This window comes from Numenius arquata, chromosome 12 (assembly GCF_964106895.1).
Source record: "Numenius arquata chromosome 12, bNumArq3.hap1.1, whole genome shotgun sequence".
Taxonomy (NCBI): domain Eukaryota; kingdom Metazoa; phylum Chordata; class Aves; order Charadriiformes; family Scolopacidae; genus Numenius; species Numenius arquata.
In genome coordinates, this window is record NC_133587.1 from 43,273,571 (window position 1) to 43,292,655 (window position 19,085).

A 19,085-nucleotide genomic window follows, 5' to 3' on the forward strand; every position below is an offset into this window, starting at 1 on the left:
AATAAGATATTTCAGTCAAAAAATCTTGCTCATATTGTGGTTACAGAAGCAAGTTTGGGTCTCAAACTGTGTATTTATGCAGTGACTCCCTGCAAGGAAAAGCAACAGGAGTTTTATAGGAATTACAGCACGTACCTTAAAATTATTAATGACTGGAATGATGATTAAAGAGATCTGACTCTCAGGGAACAGGTGCTCAGTGATTATTGGGAAAAAAAATCAGGCCAGTTGGTGACCCATCGGTTTGACATTCAGATCCTCTCCCCACTCACCCCACCCCACAAGCTCACCCCAAATCATTAACTGTATTAAAAATTCTTGGCTTGGTGTGGTATAAATAAACACCAGAATTGTCTTTTGAGCTCTAGTTCATCTTGAAAGTGTTTTGGTTTGTTTTAAATAACACCAGCCATTTAACAGTTTCCAGTCCATCATCCAGCACAGAAAATTCCTGAAATCAACCTTCTGCAAAGGTTAAACTCTCACTAACCCAACTGTCTTTAGTTTAATTTTAATAAACTTTTTTTTTTTTTCCTGCGAGCAGTTCTCCTTTTTAGTCACTCAAGTCACTACTAAGAGCTTGTGACTCTCAAATGGGTTCTAATTCTTAATTATAAAGTAAAAGAAAGGGTCTAGAAAACTGCGGGTTTGGCTCAGAGGCAACAGAATTAGCAGAAAATTCATGTGATGCCATCACCAAGCTACAGATGGAATATTAAAGAGAACAAGATGATAGAGGGGAAAAAAATATATATATAAAGAATAAAGTTTAATCTTCAACCCCATCTTCCCATATGGCTTTAATCATCACAAATAAACCTATTTTAATGGGAAAACCACTAAAACCATAGTCCTTTGCTTTTCCAGTTAGTTCTCCGTTCCAGATCAACATACTACAGAGAGGGATTCCTCACTAAAAGTTCTGAATATCAACTATGAGAGAAATTAAAGACCCATTTAGAGGAACAATATCAGACTAGATTACTTTAAATAAATATCTTTTTCCAGTAAGATCTCTAACCTATCTCCCCTTTATTAATTTGCATACTTATTTCCTAGCTAAAGGTTCTCTCTGTGTGTTTATAAAACACCTCTCTTTTGTGGATGTTTCTGAAATAGAACCGTTACTCCTTACTAAAAAGAATAAGATAGCATAGGAAAACCACAAAAAAGCTGAAAATGATTTAATTGTTAAGCTTCTTAATCTTCAAAAAAAAAAAACCAGGTTACGGTTAAGGATTTTCCTTGGGTTATAATCCCATCACTCAATATATTTTGCTGATAAACCCTGCTCAAAATAGTTAAAAAAAAGTGAAGTGATAGTGTATTTTAATCATCACAGGCTCAATTAACTGATTTTTAAAATATGCCCATCTAAATTTAGGGTGAGGAATATCTTGTTAAGGACAACGATGATGTTTCTGATGACGAAAATGCACCTTATTAAGGAAGAAGAGGGAGTGAAACAACTCTTATATCAAAATGATCTCCACTTATACCTGCTTAAGCTCTTTTGCTTCTTCCTGGGAGATCTTCTCTTGCTTCTGCAGCTGAACCTGGTCATTGTCCGTCCCTTCGCTGCCTCCCACCGGCGAGCTGGGCTGCACCACTCCTCCCAGGAGTCCCGTGGCTGGAAGAGAAATTCCCATGGTCAGACTGCCATCTCCTGTACCAACGGGGAGGACCACTGCTGGTATCAAATTGGTTGACATTTACTTTGCTCCACAGCAGTTTGCAAGGGGACAAGTGCACTCAAGAGAAGCCTAATCCATCCTTGCCCATTAAACTATGTTCTTCTAGAAAGGATTTTGTACAATATCTAACCTGGAGGTGACCAGGCTGACAAGAGCTGACATTATTAAAGGCAACAATTAGAGAATGGGTTCATTTTGGGCTGCGGAGAGGGCTGGAGCCCCTCTGCTGTGAGGACAGGCTGAGAGACAGGCTCGGGTTATTCAGCCTAGAGAAGAAAAGGCTCCGGGGAGACCTTACAGCCCCTTACAGTCCCTAAGAGGGCTCCAGGAAAGCTGGGGAGGGACTCTTCATCAGGGACTGGAGCAATAGGATGAGGACTAATGGTTTTACACTGAAAGAGGGGAGATTTATATTAGATCTCGGGAAGAAATTCTTTGCTGTGAGGGTAGTGAGACACTGGAACAGGTTGCCCAGAGAAACTGTGGATGCCCCATCCCTGGAGGTGTTCAAGACCAGGTTGGACGGGGTTTTGAGGAACCTGGTCTAGTGGGAGGTGTCCCTGCCCATGGCAGGGGGGATGGAACTAGATGGTCTAGAAGGTCCCTTCCAACACAAGTCAGTCTATGATTCTATGATCTGAACAGAGAGTGAAGCAGCAGCAACACACCCCCAATCAGATAAACTGCTGCTTCTTAGAATCATAGAATGATTTGGGTTGGAAGGGACCTTCAGGATCATCCAGTTCCAACCCCCCTGCCATGGGCAGCAACACCTCCCACTAGACCAAGTTGCTCAAAGTCCCATCCAACCTGGCCTTGAACCCCTCCAGGCTTCACCCTGCACAGCTTCTCTGTCCAATGCCTTACGACCCTCACAGTAAAGAATTTCTTCCTAATATCTAATCTAAATCTCCCCTCTTCCAATTTAAAACCATTACCCCTCATCCTATCCCTCCAAATCGCTCCTATTATTTAAAGTATCAGCACTTATTGCAGGATCTGATACTACCCAGTCAGGTACCAGGGACATGCTGCAAGAAAAAGGTTTTATTTCTGATGTAGATGGGTGCTAAACACCCGAGACACACATCTTAGCTCCCAGAGGCAAACATCTCCAAAGCTCTCCCACTTAGAGAGGTACCAAGAAGGAAGCTGGTGGTACCGCTGCCACCTGCGAGCACATGGCCTGACCCAGGAGAGGACAACGACACCAGCTCTTACGTACACGAGGACAGGAAAGCACGTTGGATGCCAGAGCTCCCTGCCAGGTCAAAGAGCTGGTGCCCAGCTGGCTGGCCAAGGGACGGCGTACACTCCCTCGCTCTGGATAGCGTTACTTCCCCGGAAAAAGAGAGACAAAAGCTAAACCCACAGTACCAAACCCTAAATCCCTCTCAAGTAATTACTGTAAACTCATAATCGCTGGAATTATTCGGTTATCAAGCCTGAGAGTCACTGAACTCAGCCACCGTCAAGATTTAAGACAAGCAGATCATTCACGGCGCTAGTGTTACCCCGTGCAAATGCTCCTTGTGTTCAGAGGGGCCAAGAACCAGGCACTGAAAAACGCTGCTCCTGGTAAATTACTGTCATGGTTTCCCTCAAAACGGGGAGGGAATGACAGACCTTCCTACGGAAGCAAACAGCCAGACGAGATTCTTTGTGTTTCTTATCAGCTGAGTGTCACCGTACTCTAATTATTTCATTAAACCGAAGAAATCAATCCATTTCACTCCATTAATCCCACAGAGGACAAGAACAGGAGGGGGATATGACAAAGGCGCACAAAAAAAATGGGATGAGGAAGGAGATCTGGCATTTCCCAGCAATTTTCTAATTTTAAAAAAGAGAGAGAGTTGAATTGAAAGGCAGAAACATTTTAAAAAGCAATTTTGTTGTGGTTTTGTTACACCCAGTTGGACTGTGAGATCCGCTGCCACCACGCGAGGACCAGAAGGTACCAAACCTCGGAACAAAGTGCTGGGAACTCATAATAATGAGAACATTTGGTTAAGCAGAAAACATTCAGCAGCCTCAAAAGAGATGAAATACTGTAAATGCCAGTCTTCAGCTACAGGATTAAGTCAGCACTGCCCCAGATTGTTATACTGCAGGATTTCTTGTGCCTTTTAATCCCAGGTAGATGTTATCAGTCATTATTGAGGACATTATTGGCCAGAAATGCTTGCTTCAGCACAGAAGAACCTCTGTTACAAACCAAACCTCCCTGCTCTGACCTGAGCATTTAAACACCCATGCGGCTTGGTCCAAAAATACAGTCAGAAAAGACACACAAAGCAGCTAAAAATACTTTCAGATAATCTAGTGTGTATAAAAACTCTTCAGAAATTCCTCTCCTAGGTGGAATCAAGCCAAATCTCTTAGGAAAGATGATGATATTATTTTTTTTTTTTTGTATTTAGTTATACAAAAGTGCAATATGCCCAGCTTTAAGGCAGGACTGGTATAAACAGACAGGATCCAGATGAAACTATGACAGTTGTGGAAACGTTCACGTCTTGGAGCCGCACCACAGAGGGGAAAGAACACCATGAGCCAACACACCGAGACAGATGTACCTCCGGCTGCAAGGATATTTCGCCTATAAGTCTCCGAATCAACATTCACTATCTGAAAATAGACACATGTATTTTATGTGTACACAGAGGCAGGCAGGCATAACACAGACTTTTTTTTCCCCCCTCCCTGCTTTTGGGGGGGCGGGGGGGGGAGAAAATAATAAATTAAAAAAAAAAAAAATCAGTATTTCCACCATGTGGAACAGCCGTGGAAAAAACCCAGAGGTTCAAACGTAGTCCGTGACTGCCACCTTGTGACAGAAGAAAGAGGGTGACAGACTCCAGGCAAGGAACAAACAAGGGTTTTGGTGGAGCTGGAGAAGTCAGGATTTCCATAACCTCCAGTTTTCTTTACTGCCATTTCCAAATTAAACAGTCGAGATGCAGGTGGGGGTAGGAGAGCAATATCCTTAACTCACTGACTCAGATGCAAACAGAGCAGAGCAGTGGGAAATTAAGCACAGTAAGGCCGTATATCCAATTATTTTATGTAACCAGCCTTAAGACCATCAGGAACTGAACACCAATTTGTTGGACTAACTCAGTGCTTAAGAAACCAGCAGGTTGTTTTTCCTCTAAGCTGTTGTGCTGACATTTTAGTGCCAGATGTTCAACACTTACTTCCTTAAAAATTAACAAGCTTTTCCAAGCTATGGCCCTCGACTGGTCAACAAGAGGCCATTATCCACCCTGCTGAAGTCCAGTTTTAGCTTGGTGCACAGAAATAGGTTCATCTATTGTTTCATCTTGTATCATTTTTCTACTTGTTTTTAATATGCCGGCAATAAATCCAACCACCTATTTGCTCTTTTGTCACTAACAATTAGGAACAACAGAGGATTCAGGCGTGTTGAGAGAAATAAATTCCTAACAGATAAAAATTCACCAGCTTTCCAAATGAATCCAGGGTTGAATTACAAAAACAAAAAAAACAACCCTCCTGGAATTTTAGAAGTAGTAATAGTATTAAGGAATGTCATTCTTATTGTTGTGAAAGGGTTTCAGTCTCCACTGTGTTTTCTTAAAACGATTAAACTATGCATTCACCTAATCCGAGACCTAAAATCTCCTAAATCCAAACACCCGAAGCTCTCAAATAACAACATTCTATTTTTTAAGATATGAAAATTAACAGGATGTTTATCCCATATGTTATTTAAAAACTCGCTGGACAGGAAATTTGTTTTCAACTTTGTACAATTAACAGAATGACAGACTTAATATAAATATGTTTCCAGCTACAAACTGATAGAGGAAAAATAGCAATGACAGAGGACTTGGAAGCAGTCAGGAGAGAAGAACGGATTTCTAATGACCCTTCCTCACCGAAGGGCACAATATTGAGTTTGTGACCAACAGAAGAAGAATGACATTGTAGTTAAAACCCAGGGCAGTAGCTGAAACTCAAATTAAGCTAATCCTTTCACAAAGTGGTGTGGAGTTAGTGACAACACCAGCTGAGAGAACTACATTAAAGGCTTAGCATGTTCCAGCTGCCAGGACCCCAAGGGACAGTCGTTTTTGGCATCTGCAGTCACAGGTTTTGCTAATGTAGTTGGGAGAAAGTAAACGCAAGTAGATTCAGTCACGCACTTAAAAATCATAGAATGGTTAGAGTTGGAAGGGACCTTAAAGATCATCGAGTTCCAGCCCCCCTGCCATGGGCAGGGACACCTCCCACTAGACCAGGTTGCTCAAAGCCCTATGCTGCAATAGTCAGGACTGACCCCAAAGAGCACGGAGAAATCCTGCCTCAGTGAAAGACAGGGGAAAAAGTCCTCTAAGCTTTAAAGGAAGCTCCAAGATCTTTGGAGGAGATTCTCTCCATCGATTTATTACGGGAGGAGCACAGGACCATCAGCTTCCTCACTTTGAGAAGGTCCTGGAGTTATGGAAGCAGCAGAAAAATCTTAATTTTAAAAGAAATCAATGCTCAAACTTGCCTTTTTGGTCTTGAAAATTTCATAATGTTGTTCTGAAGCCAAAGCTTCTCTGCAACCCTAACAATTGCAAATGGATTAAAACCCCTCAAGATTCTCACTTAATGATCAAAATTTGGGACCTGGAGTTTGAAGGGAAAAATTAAATTGCACGGTATTGAGAATCAGAGAATGGTTTGGGTTGGAAGGGACATTAAAGATCATCCAGTGCCACCCCCTGCCCTGGGCAGGGACACCTCCCACCAGACCAGGTTGCTCAAAGCCCCATCCAGCCTGGCCTCGAACACTTCCAGGGATGGGGCATCCACAGTTTCTCTGGACAACCTGGGCCAGTGTCTCACCACCCTCACAGTAAACAATTTTTTCTAGTATCTAAACTAAATCTCCCCTCTTTCAATTTAAAACCATTACCCCTCATCCTATCGCTACACTCCCTGATAACAGGAGGTGTCATCTCTACCCTCTCCCCCTTGGAAAGAGGGTCCAAAGTCACCCAGCAGTGATTTCTTGCATTTTATCATCAGCAAGGTCTCACCGTTGGGGCAGGTGGGAAAGGGTTTATATATTTTATACACTATTTTGAGTTCTAAAACCACTTTGGAAACGTTTGGTGCCAGTGTTACTACCTACAGATGGATTGCTTTGTCCGTCACGTACCTGCTTGCCAAATGGAGGTCCCCAAATCTACCTGAGGAGACTTCCTGGTCCCAACAAATCCTAGGGCATCTTCTAAAAACTGTATCTTCTTGCTAAACTGCATTTCCAAGATGGGGATTGCTTCTGGCATCTTTGCTGACAAGAGCCGATAAGAGGTATCGGGCTTCCCAATGAATCTCTGTCGGACACTGATTTCATACGGCGTATGAACTCTGATATCATCCACATCCCTCGATTCAAACCGGTGAATGACCTGAGAATTGCAGTCACTGATTTCCAGGCCAGAAGCGAAGAGCGTGAGTTTTCCTGGCTTGACATTTGAGTCTGTTCTGTGGGTGATAATAACTGGAATTCTAATTATGATTCCTTCCTGGTTCTTCGAATCGGAAACTGTGGCAGTTTCCTTTGGCTTGCTTTCCAATGGCGCTTTCCAGAGCTTGCTGCTAAACGGCCACCAAGAAGGAGATTCGAGCTCCGTCAACAACCTAGAGGAGAAAAGAGAGTGTTAGAAGAGAGAAAGCCAGTAGGAGGGTTGTGCTACCCCACCAGTTCAAAGCAAATTACCGCAGAGACAAAGATTTCTTAATAGTGAATCCAGCCGTCTTGTTATTTCGCTCCTCAAACCTCTTCAGAGCTCATCAGGATCCATCTGTTTTAAAAAACCAGCTTTTCTTCGTTTCCTAACACGTCGGAAAGCGGTCCCAGAATCTCACTGTTCTGATGTAAGAAATCCAACTTGCAACTGGACTTAATTCAGGCCAATTTACACCCCTCTGTCCTTCAGCTAACAACACTGTCTTTTTATCTCAATGTTTCCGCACTTGGCCATCACCACTGCTGCCTTTTTCTGCTCCTTTACACCTCAGCCCCACAGTCCGATGCCACCTTTTGCTTTGCCCCCGCTCCTAAATTCCCATTGCCAGTTAAAACGCTAAGAGTGCAAGGCTGAGGCTGAAAACCCAGCAAAAACTGGCCACTGGGATCCAGTGTCCACCTTACCATCAGTGTTGGTGTAGCTCCTGAAGGTGATAGGCTCCTTGATGGCAAACTGTTGCCTTAGCTTCAAGATAATTGGACTCACTTTATGAATTAATTAAGCAACTGCTCCCACAGAAGACCTTTGTACAGCCAGAACTAACACATGGAGACAAACCACTTATTTCTAAGCAAGAAGATGCACCTAAGCAGGCACCTAAGTTTATCAGCTGTGGGCAAGAAAGATCTAAATCCTTTTAGGAAGAATCAATGATACGGAGGATGCAATCTTTCTAGTATATTTTCCATCAGGATAGCCTATCCTCCTTTTCTGGGGTCCTTTCCCAAGAAAGGATCACAATCGTGGATCTCTTTGGGTCTAAGACTGACTAAAAAAAAAAATAGGAATGAGAGAAAAGGTGGTGGGTTTGGTTTGATTTTCCACGTGCTGCGTTGCCCATCCCTTTCCAGGTCTAGGCATGAGTTGGAGGCAGAGCCACAGTCAGCAATAATGATGCTCCGCTTCTCCAACTCTCCTCTCATCCTCTGCCCATCACCCAAACCCATCCTGCGAGCAGAGGATCCTGTTATTTCAGGATGACTCAAGCCTCAGTGGCTGGAAAGAAATTCTGGGGCCAACAACATCTCCCCACACACTCAACAGTAACTTCAGATTCCCCCAGTCCTTCCCACTGTGCAACCAGTCACCTCCTCCCTCACTCACCAGCAGCTTCTGGCACCCAACTGGCATCTGAGGCAAAATGGCTCATCTCCAGTTGCAGGCTGGCGTAGGAAGAGGCAAATCAACCCTCTGGGATGCATCCCTACCCAGTCCCCACTGGAAAACAGCGGAGAGCTGGCTGGAAGCATCCCACAAACCAAACCAGCCTGCAGGTCACTAGTCTGAGAAGGATTTTGTAAATAGATATTTCTCAGCGACTGAGCAGAACAGAAGAGCACAAACAGCTTCTCAATTAACTAACGGGAGGAAAGAGGTTCTATTTAAACCAAACCAAAAAAAAAAAAAAAAAAAAAAGCTCTAAGGAAGTTCAACCCAGATCAGAATTGTGTCACCCACAATCCATAAATACCTTAAAGACTATCCAGTGATGAGGCACGTGCCGCTGGCACAGTCGTTGCAAGTAGATGCTTCTAATGAAGCCAGACCACGTGTAATAAAATCTTTAATGAAACACTGTGATCTTACTGATACTAAACGAGGCTATTTACTGACTTAAATCCGAGAGATGCAAGCCTTATCAAACCAAAATACAAAGTACTACTGCTTCACTGCTATTTTGGAGAGCCAGCTTGATTTATTTTGCTTTTAAGTTTACTCTAGAAAGGTAGTGCCCAATAAAATATGCATCGCAGCAGTGCTCCTCTCAAGGTACGTTTTGTAACGATTTATTTTCCACGAAAGAATCAGAGTGTGTCTACAGAAGACGCTGCACTTTTAAAATCCTGCTTAATTTGGCTGCAGACAAAGTGTAATCTGAAAGAGGAAGCTCTAACTGAACACACTTTATTAGCCGAAGTTCTGCACCGGCTTCAAAACAGACCTTCTTAAAGACATTCATCTGGTACAAAAAGCAGAAAAAGTCATATTGGGAGTCAACCACTGAATTCATGGATAGCGGAGGCAGAATGCATTGTTCCAAGAATCTACTCTCAACTAAAGCATGAACATCAGATATTTATGTAGATAGCACGCGAGATGAGTAATGGGTCTGGAGCTCTCCGCTGCCCTCTGAAAATGCTGCGACACTCTAAAAAGGAGGGAGGAAGACAGACCAAAGGAGATGTAACAGAAAGTTCTACAATAACAGAATTTGAAATGGCACAGTATCATAGATTTAGGGCTGAATTCTGAAACAATGAGGTTCAACTGAAGTTCAACACCGAGAATGACTGCAAAAGCCCCAGGCTCTGCCAGCACACACCGTCTTCCAAATTAAAAGCCATGCTCTAACCTATCTGCTGTAATTAAGCAGAAACAAATGACCTGATCTCATTTCTACACAACACAAAGCATGTTTTCTGTCCTCTTGGTGTATGAAAGAGTTACAAGGTACTTCAGGGAAACGACAGCTTATGCTTGTGTCTTAACCTATGAAAAATCATCAAATTCCTACTGCTGTATGAGTTTGCTTCATCGCATTCACCGTGAGAAAGGCAGCTGCCGTATCACAAGTCTAAACCTCTGTTTATATTGTAGTAACTTATTCTGGATTTTGAGCCTTAATTTTTATCACTTTATCACTTCACCCATCTCCTTCCCCCTTTCCCCATCCTGGCTGGGCGATGCCTAATTTACGGGCAAGATTTTTCTACTGCAAAGCCAACTTTTCTGGCCTTCCACGGAGGAGTCACCCCTCTGTATCAACAAACTGTACGGCCAGTCCTTATATACAAATGAAAATTTGCAACCAGACTACCTCTAATAGTGATAGATATAAAAAGGAACCAGTGAATCTAGCTTTCTGTTTATTTTTGGTCTTTGAACATCTGCTGGCACGTCAGGCTCAGCCCTGCTTATCTGCGCACAGCTCCACTGAAAGCAGCTGTATATACCCAGGCGTACACAAGAAAAGAATTAATAATCCAAAAAAAAAAAAAAGCCCACACAGTCAGGCAAGATAAAGTTAATCACAGTTTTAAACATAGGAAAGTAGATAAAAGGGCCCTGGTTCTTTTTATAAAAGACACAGCCATGAAATCGGTGTCGCTTACACAACCTCAAACTAACAGACACAAAAGGTTGTTTCCTTCTGCACAAAATCTGCTTCGCGTGTAAAACGTAGTTACTTCTCATCCAGTTTCTAAAGAAAGCAAGAATCAAAGAGCCTTAATAGACGTATTTATCTATGTCAATAGTCTGAATTCCCTAATATGCAACAACCAAATGAGCTTCAGTCACTGTTTTCCCCAGTTAGGGACATGAAGAAAGATGCCCTCAGTTCAAGAGAAGATACTGGGGGCGCGCAGGAGGGAGGAGAGCAGTTTTATGAAAAAAAAAAAAAGCCACACACACACACAAAAACTATGGGAATAAACTGTTAGAAGTCCCCAAAAAGCAAAGCGCAATTAAAACACAGTTTGGCTAATGGATTCTGGGCTGCATTTTAGCCTGCGAGCAAGGTGGCCAAACGCTTCATACTGTATATAAAACAGAATCTCGGCTCACGTTCGGTCAAGGCCTTCCTTTATTTTTCCATTTTTAAAAATCAAAGCATCGAGCTTTTCAGATTCATGAGGACAAATAATACCTCCCAGTGCATCTTAACCCAAAACAAAACTCCCTTCCAAAAACAATGAGCAGGTATTTATTTTCCTACTCATTGTTTATTGCTACAGACTTTTAAAAGCTCTCGCTGAAGCTTTCAGTTCTCTTGGCTTTTCATGAAAGGGTACGGAGAACATCACCCGAATCATTGTGAAATCAACACTTGCTGTTAAGACATGATATCCATCTGAAAACAGGGGCTTCTTCCAAAAACAACTAGTTTGAACTTTATTGGGTTTGTTTCTTCATGCAGGTGTCAGAGCTTCCACAGAGACATTCGTAGCTATGTATCGTCAAACATTACAATACTACCCTCAACCTTAACTGTCTGGTTTGGATTGTTATCGAATCCAACTTGCAGCATAAAAAAATAGCATAGAAAAAATTCATTTTGAATGTTAATCATTAAATAGTAAAGTCATAACGTTCTCATTAAGACACCAACCATTTACTATTCACATCGAGTTCTGCAACAGCTCAAATATGCTCCAAAGCTCTTATTTCAGTTGTCTAAAGGCAGCACTCGGTGGCTCATTTTATTGAATTTGAAAAGCTGACTTCCACACACAGAGAAAAGAATACAATCTACTGAAATTAAAGATTAATTGGCATTTGTCTCCTTGATAACTCTAGGAAACTGTCTCCAAGTCTCACCCACTACATTGAACATTTCATTTGACAAGCCAGGAAAGCAGAATTTGCTGTAGAAAAGCAAAACAGGATGGCCCATGACTGGCAAAATTAACCAAACCCAACTTCCAGTATTTTTCATTTAGGCGTATTCTATGACATCTAATAAAAATGTCAATGCCATACCTTGTCCTTCAGTGGGGACATCAATTTGCACCTCTTTCCCCTAACTAGTTGCCAAGTCTCTCAAAACTTATAGGTTGCTAATATTTTGGAGTTGGAATATTCGGAATGGAATTCTACCATTTCTGCCAGTTGTAGCTGAAACTTGTAAGGGCTTGAAAAATTATTTGAAGGAAAGAGGACAGGTATATACACACAAACAACTTCACGAGGGTGAAAGGATGTCACACAGAAGGGAGGACAGAAATACAGAAACATCTTACAACAAGAACTAGATCCACAAAAGACCATCACGGGTTTAAACCTTCACTGAAAGTCAACAGTTTAGTTTCCTGAAGACCCCTGTGGATCTGCCCCATAAATTTGGGGCATAAGCAATAAAATCTCATAACCTCTGCTTAGCTCAGAGGATGCTCCAGTACCGTACCTGTCTGCCACATCCATATCCCCTTCGATCTTGTTGAGTCCTCTCATGATGTTGTCAAACTGCTCCCCCTGATAATGCAGCACTTTCGCCGTGTCCTCCAGTCGTTTCTGTGACCCAGTCAATAACCCCGTCAGTTCTTTTCCCTTCGTTGACTGTAAAGCTGCTGCTTCTGCTCCCGCGCCTTCGCTCGACAGCAACTGCTCCCTCCAGAAGTGCTCCAGGATGTTGAACACCACATTTCTGTTGGGTTGCAAAGAACTGAACCAGTGCTTGGTGTTCTTCTCTAAGATGGTAAGAGAGCTGAAGATTAAATTTGAAGATTCCTTCTTGATCTCGCTGATACTAGAAAGATGGAAGTTGACCAAAAGCTCCCCGGTCTTGTCAGCTGTAAATTTGATGGCAACAGGAGTCAGGGATAGTCTGCCAGAGACCCATTGTTTGCTGGTGTCCAAGTAGTAAGAACAAGGCCAGCTATGGATACGTATGTCTTCGTTCATCAGCTCGCCGTTCAGATCCTCTTCTACAGGAGCAACGCTCTCAAAGCCAGGAGGAGAAACTAGAATAAAAGAGGAAAAAAAAAAAAAAAATAAGGCAAGAATCCTTAGCAACGTATAAAAGCTGATGTTATAAACACCCATAAGTAATTCATCCCATCCACAGCTGGCTTCAAGTACTTTCACTGTAACCTTTCAGGTGCACATCTAAGAGATTTGGAAATAGGTACGGATGGGTTCCAAAATTTGGTCATCGTTCCTAATCCTAAACATCCCAATATTTCCTTTGGAAAAGAAGAAGGAGGACTATCAATATTATTGCCCACTCTGTAACAGCACTTCCTCCCCTTTTTATAGTGTTTTCATCACATTCCAGCACGGGATTTACAACACAAACTTCAAATGACTATTGCGCTAATGCCCTGGATATTTAATACCTGCTGGGCTGTTTTGAAGAAGGAAGGTGCTTTATAATTAGATTTGTCTCTATGTTCACGTGCATATGTTCATATTTTTGAATGGAGGGGAACCTACCAAAAACAGGATCATGAAAAACATTTACTGACTTTCCTGAGCCTTCCACATACCCCTTTTTACTGGAAAATGATCGCGTAAGAAGTTTTCCATCCCCCTCACCGTCATCAGAAGCAGCTTCCCATAAACCAAGAGATAGTGAAGAAAACCCAGAATATACCAAAACACAAGCTCATCATAGAGTCATAGAATGGTTTGGGTTGGAAGGGACCTTAAAGATTATCGAGTTCCAACCCCCCCGCCATGGGCAGGGACACCTTCCACTAGACCAGGTTGCTCAAAGCCCCATCCAGCCTGGCCTTGAACACCTTCAGAGAATACATATCTACAACAATCACAATAAATAACTGGCTCTTCCACTTCCACTCTTGATATCTCAATGCTCGGGTATGTTAAGAACACGCCCAGAACGTCTATCCAATGTATTCAACACCACAGGTGAAACCAAAATCACCACTGACCAGAACTCACAATCATTAAAAAACCAGAAAGACCCAGCCACAAATGGATAAACATTCTTCGCAAATCGTCACTATCTCAGACCATCACTCTTGGTCTCAGGACACTTGCAAAAATACTTCCCTTATAAAACTCAAGTAGAACTTCTGGTAGAATAACGCAGCCAAAATAACCTCCCAGATCTGTAGTATTTGTTCTATGAAATATTTGTCGTTGCTCAGTTCCTGCCTCTGTGACAGGCCGTGTTTCCCTAGGAGCCCGTGACACCATTTGATGACATAATATTAATCCTAATAAGACTTGCTCACCGGTATCTGGAATCCCAGCAAGAAAACATGGGGCTGTCACATGCCTCAGGCCTGGCTTGCTCACATCAAACCAAGCTCAAATTTAGATCTGTAAATTAAATTAAACGTATCTGGAGTAGCATCTCTCCACACTTCCAAAGAGGCTTCTTGTACCCAAGGGTCAGATTGTTTCCTCTAACTCCCTCGTAATCCTACAGTTTTCAGCACTTCACTGAAGGCCAATTAAGTTCCACAACTAATTTCTTTGTGAACACCCATTATGTAATGGTGATTTAGTCACTCACAGATTCATTATCTTCTCAAAGGCTTTGATGTATCATAGAACAATTTACAGATTAGCACCGTAACATTATCTCAAGGTGTTCTGCTACTTGGATGGCGCAATAAATGAAAAGAGCTCCACCACAAAATCCCCACTTAGGTTGACAAGGACACTAATTACACCTTTCTAATTCCATACGATCTGTTCCCCTTAAGGAAATATCTAGGAATCCTAATCCAAATTAAAAAAAAAATAAAAAAATCTAATAGTCTTTTTTCAGGTGAAAATTCACTGGTGTGTATTCCTACAGGACATACGGAAGACCTGGAGCTTTCAGGCTGCTGCATCATCAATATCCCTTAAATAGAGCGCTGTAAATCTGAGTCCAGTTCCAAGGACTTCTTTTATTAAATATATTCAAAACTTCAGTATTACTGAGATAATAACTGAGACTACTCAGTATTCTGCCGTATTCCATAAAAATCTTTACTTTGGATTTCATACCTTATCTCCATGGCATTATGAATTTTAGTGTGCAAATGGAAAAAAAAAAAAAAAAAAGCCATAAATTCACAAAACAGCTAGAGTTTAAAGTGAAAATTCTCAATCTGTTTTGGGTTAATAAAACCACAATCCTGGAGAGACAACTTCACTCTGGACTATGGGACAAAGAGAAAGTGAAAAAGCCCACAGAGATCTGATTTAAATGAGTAGCTATAGCCAACAAAACAATGAAAAGTCCTAGGAAATAGTATTTCTCAATCGTTTGCTACATAATTTCATAATTTGGAGAAACAAAGCTAAAAGCTCTGGCCTCAATTCCTCCATCTGGAAAAAAAAAGGTAGTTCCTCTACTACAGCAAGGTTAGATCAGACAGATCTGATGGACCGAATTTTTTTTCCAGCCTGACCGGGCTTTGCGAGTAGCCAATTATTGTAATTTCTCTTTAAAGGTTATTTTCTTCCTGTCATACGCAAAGAACCAGGGAAAAGAAAATTAGTTTTACCTAATAGTCAAATGCAACTGAAAAGAAACAAGCATCAGCAGTGAGATTCCATAACAGCCATAAGCAGAAACTGGGCTTTTAGGGGATACTTCAAGTGGAAAAGGTTTCTAATACGGATACACAATTATAATAATAAAAATGTATACTGTTATTAGCACAAAAGTGACAACTATGTCAGTTTGAATAACAACATAAATTACATTAGTGCTGAAATCAACTGACAGTTGAAACTAAATCCTGTTATAACTTTATTAATCAAGATTTACAAATTATAAATCCCAATTAAGTTTAACTGTTTGACACTGCCTGGATATGAAGTAAATACAACAGCAAACAAACGATAAACAAAAATAAACATCTTGTATTACACCATCAAGCTCCTCCCTGCCTAAAGGTATTGCAGAGGCAAATGAAATTTACTGAAGAGCTCCCATCAGACCCCGGAAAAAAAAGAATTAAAATGAATCAGCAGCCTCCCAGTTTATCAAACCAGCACGTCACATTCAGGAAAGCAGCAGATCCCAGTCTGTACAAAGTAGCTGACATCCCCCCCCCGACCCTGCACGAGTCTACTTTCTGAAAATCTTATAAATACCAGCACACTGCTCACAACAAGCCGTTGCCCCGAGTATTCATTTTATAAATAACGTATACAAATAATGATGAAAGTTTATACGCCTTGCAGAAGATCACAAGGGAAACCTGGAACCAAATGCAGGTTTCTCAATGCTCACAGCTGGGACAGGCACCAGGGAACATAACGTCATCTGAAAAATAACTCCTAGACCCTGCTAACAGCAACGGCTGCCTTCCACCAGGCACAGACGTACCAGGGAGGCAAAGAGAATCTGGAAACAAGCAACTGACACTTAAAACTTTTGTAAAATCTCAGCCTAGAGCCTGTTTTCACACGCTAAGAATTCCACAAACTCTCCCCAGCTCCCTATCAAGACAGCATTTTGTCTCAAGCCTGCTCTCTACCTTCAGACTGTGAAAATATTAACATCTGATGCAGCCTCACAACCGAGCCATAAAAAAAAGATCTTCCTAAACCCTATCTCAGGCTTCTTACCTCCATCTGTAGTCACAGAGCTCTCAGGCAGCCTTTTGGGGGCTGCTGCTTTTACAGAACTGTCCATCCGTAGGCAGAGCTTTTTTCCTGAGTATTTTTTTCCTCTTCAAAGTCCAAAAGAGCAGGTAAAAAAAACCCTGAAGCTAAAGCAAAAATCCTACTACGCCCGTTACCAAAAGGAAAAAAAAAAAATATATAAATAATACAGAATATATATATTTAACCCTGGATCTACAAGTAAAACAAGTCCTCTCAGTCCGGGAGAGGAAACCAAGCAGTCACTTGACCTGTGCGTATATATATGTGTGTGTACATGCCTTGGGTCATATGACTTTTGACTCACCTGAGACCTTAAAGGCTTTGCCTGAGAGTCAGCTCCGTTCTGTGCCCGAGGTCAGAATATCCAAGCAAAAACCTATTTGGTAATTAAATCCATTCATTGTTCCAGTGCGTTTTTCCTCATTATAATATATATATATATAAAATATACTCATTGTACTTGAGCTGTGCAATGAAAAGCAGTATTAAACACACCAACTTCATCTCCGATGTCAACAGCGAGCTCATCGCTAAAGACCAAATAGCTCAGTTACTGTCCTTCAAAATGAAATTCTCCCCCCCCCCCCCCCCCCGCCCCAATTTTCCTAAAGTTTTGATAATCCCATTTCAGAAACGCTGAGCTAGAGGCCATCTGCCACTTACACAGCTGGTTTATTATAAGGAACTATTACTCAAAATTTAGGATTTCTCTCCCTTCCTTCTCCTACCACTTTACTTTGACCCCACCACCGGCAGTTCAGCATGATGTCATTCACTATTCTACTCCTCCTAAAAGACAATTAGAAATTCCTTATATTACAAGACATGGAATATTCATGAGTTCGTAAAATACACTGAAAAAAGCCTCACCTGCCATAAAACATATCGTTTCAGTATTCCCCACAAGAAAAGAAAAACAAATTAAAAAAACACACAACCAAAAAAAAAAACCCCATCCAACAACGAAGAGATGTAACTCCTTTAGAATACCATGGAAAGAACTAGGTTGGCAGAAATAAAAAATAAATTTCAAATTACTTGTAAATAGAGTCAAGAATAGGTTTATAAACTTGAGAGGGTTACAGTCCTCAAACCACTTCCCTGTACGCAATGGAAGAGGAAGAGATCGGAAGGATTTCACACTAAATTCCTCCCTATTTTTTAAAGAAATATATGTTTGCCTACACGTTTGTTGACAGACCAGATGGCACAAGCTGTCTCCCCCCATCTGGGCTCCCCAACATCAACATATTATCCACATCCTGTAAAACACCTCTTTTTTTGGCAAATAGTTTGTCTTTTTGACACTTTTGCCCCCCCCCAAACTGAGCACAGCACCACACAGAGCTACACACAGCAGCGCAGAGCAAGGACTAGGATTAGCAGCAAAGAGATGGGGATTATATTTCCGGCAGCGTCACCACAACATTGTATAAATTCTTCAGCTAACGCATAATTCGGGGCTGGTTCTATAAAAAGGAGGTGACTCACCTTCTCCGGTGAAGCGCTTTGAGATCATTCAATGAAATGCAAGCATTACTAATTACCTAATTATCCCAGGTGCAAGGAGATGCTACATACACTGGGAGAAGGTGCTGTGAGCTCACGAGCAGGAGACCATCCCTTCACAACGTGTCTACCTCAGAACCTCCAAAACTTAAGTCACAGATTCTTCTCATCTGCCCCTTGGTGGGGAACCACAGAACACTTCTGCACCCGTTTCTAATGTGTTGATGTTTGTTTTTCTCCTCCTTCATGGCTGAAGTTTCCACTGGGGCATTATCACTCCTGTGAGCCCAACAACCCTCACAATAAAAATGTTTATAAGGTTCATCAAGTGACCCTCCCCTCTTTTTTAACTAAAGGCCCAAGATGCAGTTCCATCAGCTTTCTAACTTTGTAATTCTCCAAATGATGCTACAAGACACAAAATACTCAGGGATGACCCTCCAGGAGGTGCAGCAGGCAAAAACACCCAACATCTCTATACTATGGCACACAGAGAAAGTCAGCCCCCCTCATCTCAAAAGATCAACAGATCCCCACTAAAGAACAGCTCTAGATTGAGGGGCTTTTCCACATCAATACGTTTCCATTGTTCTATGGAACAAACATTTTGATCCCACTCCTTTTCTGATACAAAACAACTTCATAGAAGACCAAAGTCCCACCAACCTCTCCCAAATACACTTAAATATGGGACTGCCTCACTTCCCATCCTTTAACCCACATCAAACCCCCAAAGTTTACAGAATCACAAAATCATTTTGGTTGGAAGAGACCTTTAAGATCATCAAGTCTAACCATTAACCCAGCACTGCCAAGTCCATCACTAAACCATGTCCCTCAGCACCATATCTACCCATCTTTCAAATACCTCCAGGAATGGTGATTCCACCACTTCCCTGGGCAGCCTCTTCCAATGCTTGATAACCCTTACGGTTAAGAAATTTTTCCTAATATCCAGCCTAAACCTCCCGTGACGCAACTTGAGGCCATTTCCCCTTGTCCTATCACTTGTTACTTGAAAGAAGAGACC

General features: G+C 41.8%; 1 protein-coding gene across 2 annotated transcripts in view; it reads right to left on the reverse strand.

Annotated features, from left to right (window-relative positions):
* The window catches only part of SNAP47 (synaptosome associated protein 47), a 31,233-nt gene that overhangs the window by 10,073 nt on the left and 2,075 nt on the right, over positions 1 to 19,085 (reverse strand). Inside the window, exons 1-4 of one of the 2 annotated variants that reach the window (XM_074157332.1) lie at positions 16,508 to 16,574; positions 12,372 to 12,927; positions 6,871 to 7,355; positions 1,500 to 1,630 (exon numbers count right to left, since the gene is read on the reverse strand). In XM_074157332.1, coding sequence (XP_074013433.1) covers positions 1,500 to 1,630; positions 6,871 to 7,355; positions 12,372 to 12,927; positions 16,508 to 16,574 — 1,239 coding nt within the window. Of the gene's footprint in view, positions 1 to 1,499; positions 1,631 to 6,870; positions 7,356 to 12,371; positions 12,928 to 16,507; positions 16,575 to 19,085 lie in introns of those variants that run through there. The other variant, XM_074157335.1, reaches the window with a different exon arrangement.